At 37.6% G+C, this 1,796-nt stretch overlaps 1 protein-coding gene across 1 annotated transcript; it reads left to right on the plus strand.

Moving 5' to 3' along the window:
• The first annotated feature begins 675 nt into the window (after nucleotides 1-675).
• LOC106298495 (serine acetyltransferase 1, chloroplastic-like) lies at nucleotides 676-1,795 on the plus strand. The gene has a single exon (XM_013734627.1). It carries the CDS (start codon nucleotides 833-835, stop codon nucleotides 1,793-1,795), a length of 963 nt encoding a protein of 320 aa, XP_013590081.1. The 5' UTR covers nucleotides 676-832.
• Nucleotide 1,796: the final 1 nt, after the last annotated feature.

Consider the following 1,796-nt stretch of genomic DNA (forward strand, 5'->3'; position numbering starts at 1 on the left):
TTTGTTATTGGTTTGTGGACTTTTAAATTCTATGGAAATCTTATGTTATTCAAAAAATTTAGTTTTTATTGACTTTGTAATTCTATTAAACTCTTATGTTATTGGGACATAAATTCTCTCTAGTTTTACTCATAACACTCAGCTTTACAAATATCATGTATAGTCATAAGATTCTCAAAATCTATGTACCAAAAACACAAATACACAAACACAACAAGATTTTTTTACATTTTTATTGTCAAGTCAAAGATAATTGTAAAAAGAAAACTAAAGATAAAAGAAATTATTAAAAATAACAATTTAAAAAAAAATCTTTCATGAAATATAACTATTTGATATTAAAATAAAATCATGAGAAAATTCATAGGTTGATCTTAAAAACTTTAAAACAAAAATCAAACAAGACAAATCAAAATGTCAAAATATTAAAAAACCAAAATTATTATTTAATTTTCAAATAGTTATATTTTATGAAAGATTTTTTTTTTAAAATAAAATAATAGAAAGATAAGTTTGGAAAGAAAAGTATATATGAAAATCTATAATAATCAATGACAATTTATACAATACTTTAGGTAAGAATTCATCAAATCTACTTAACTTTTAAAAATCTATTAACTCTTAGAATTTTCAAACTCCGTACAAATTCTATTTCCAATAGGCCCTATCTAAGAAAATTTCTTATTTTAAAATCCACAAGAAAAACATACTTAAGTTCAGTCATGTTGTCTCGGTCAGCACAAGCCGTGGCCATCTCCTATATAAGCTCTGTTCATCTTCTTCTCCACATAACAACCATTCCCTCCTCTCTTCTTCCAATCACAAAGATTCAATGGCTCCCTGCATCGACACTTTCAGAACATGTAAACTCCAGGTTTGTCATGAAGATGACTCTTGGTTCTGTTACATGAATCTCTTCCAACCCGTTCAATTCCCTTCACGAGCACCCATCACAACAACCTGCCACTCGAACTCCCTGGACGGTGGTGATGTCTGGCTCAAGATGCTTGAAGAAGCCAAATCCGACGTTGAGCAAGAACCCGTTTTGTCAAGCTACTATCACGCTTCCATTACATCGCATCCATCGTTAGGTTCTGCTTTGGCGAACATTCTCTCGGTAAAGCTCAGCAGTTTAACCTTACCAAGCAACACCCTTTTCGAGATGTTCATCAGCGTTTTAGAAGAAAGCCCAGAGATCGTGGAATCGGTGAAGCAAGACCTATTAGCTGCAAAGGAAAGAGACCCAGCTTGCTTAAGCTACGTCCATTGCTTCCTAAGCTTCAAAGGCTTTCTCGCTTGCCAAGCTCATCGTATCGCTCACAAGCTCTGGTCTCGAGACAGAAGGATCCTTGCTTTACTCATCCAAAACAGAGTATCCGAAGCTTTCGCCGTCGATATCCATCCGGGAGCCAAGATCGGAAAAGGGATTCTGTTAGACCACGCAACGGCCGTGGTGATCGGAGAAACGGCGGTGGTTGGAGACAACGTTTCGATTCTCCACGGCGTGACGCTGGGAGGAACAGGGAAACAGTGCGGCGATAGGCACCCCAAGATCGGTGATGGGGTCTTGATCGGAGCAGGGACTTGTATACTGGGGAATATAACAATCGGAGAGGGAGCTAAGATTGGATCGGAGTCGGTGGTGCTTAAGGACGTGCCGCCGCGTACGACGGCGGTTGGAAATCCGGCGAGATTGATAGGTGGGAAAGAGAATCCGAAAATGATTTATAAGTTTCCCGGTTTGAGTATGGACCAGACTTCGTATTTAACCGAGTGGTCTGATTATGTCATCTAAA

This window comes from Brassica oleracea, chromosome C6, assembly GCF_000695525.1.
Source record: "Brassica oleracea var. oleracea cultivar TO1000 chromosome C6, BOL, whole genome shotgun sequence".
Classification (NCBI taxonomy): Eukaryota; Viridiplantae; Streptophyta; class Magnoliopsida; order Brassicales; family Brassicaceae; genus Brassica; species Brassica oleracea.

Coding starts and splice junctions, on each gene's coding strand:
- LOC106298495 (XM_013734627.1), top strand. CDS start 833: ATGGCTCCCTGCATCGACACTTTCAGAACATGTAAACTCCAGGTTTGT.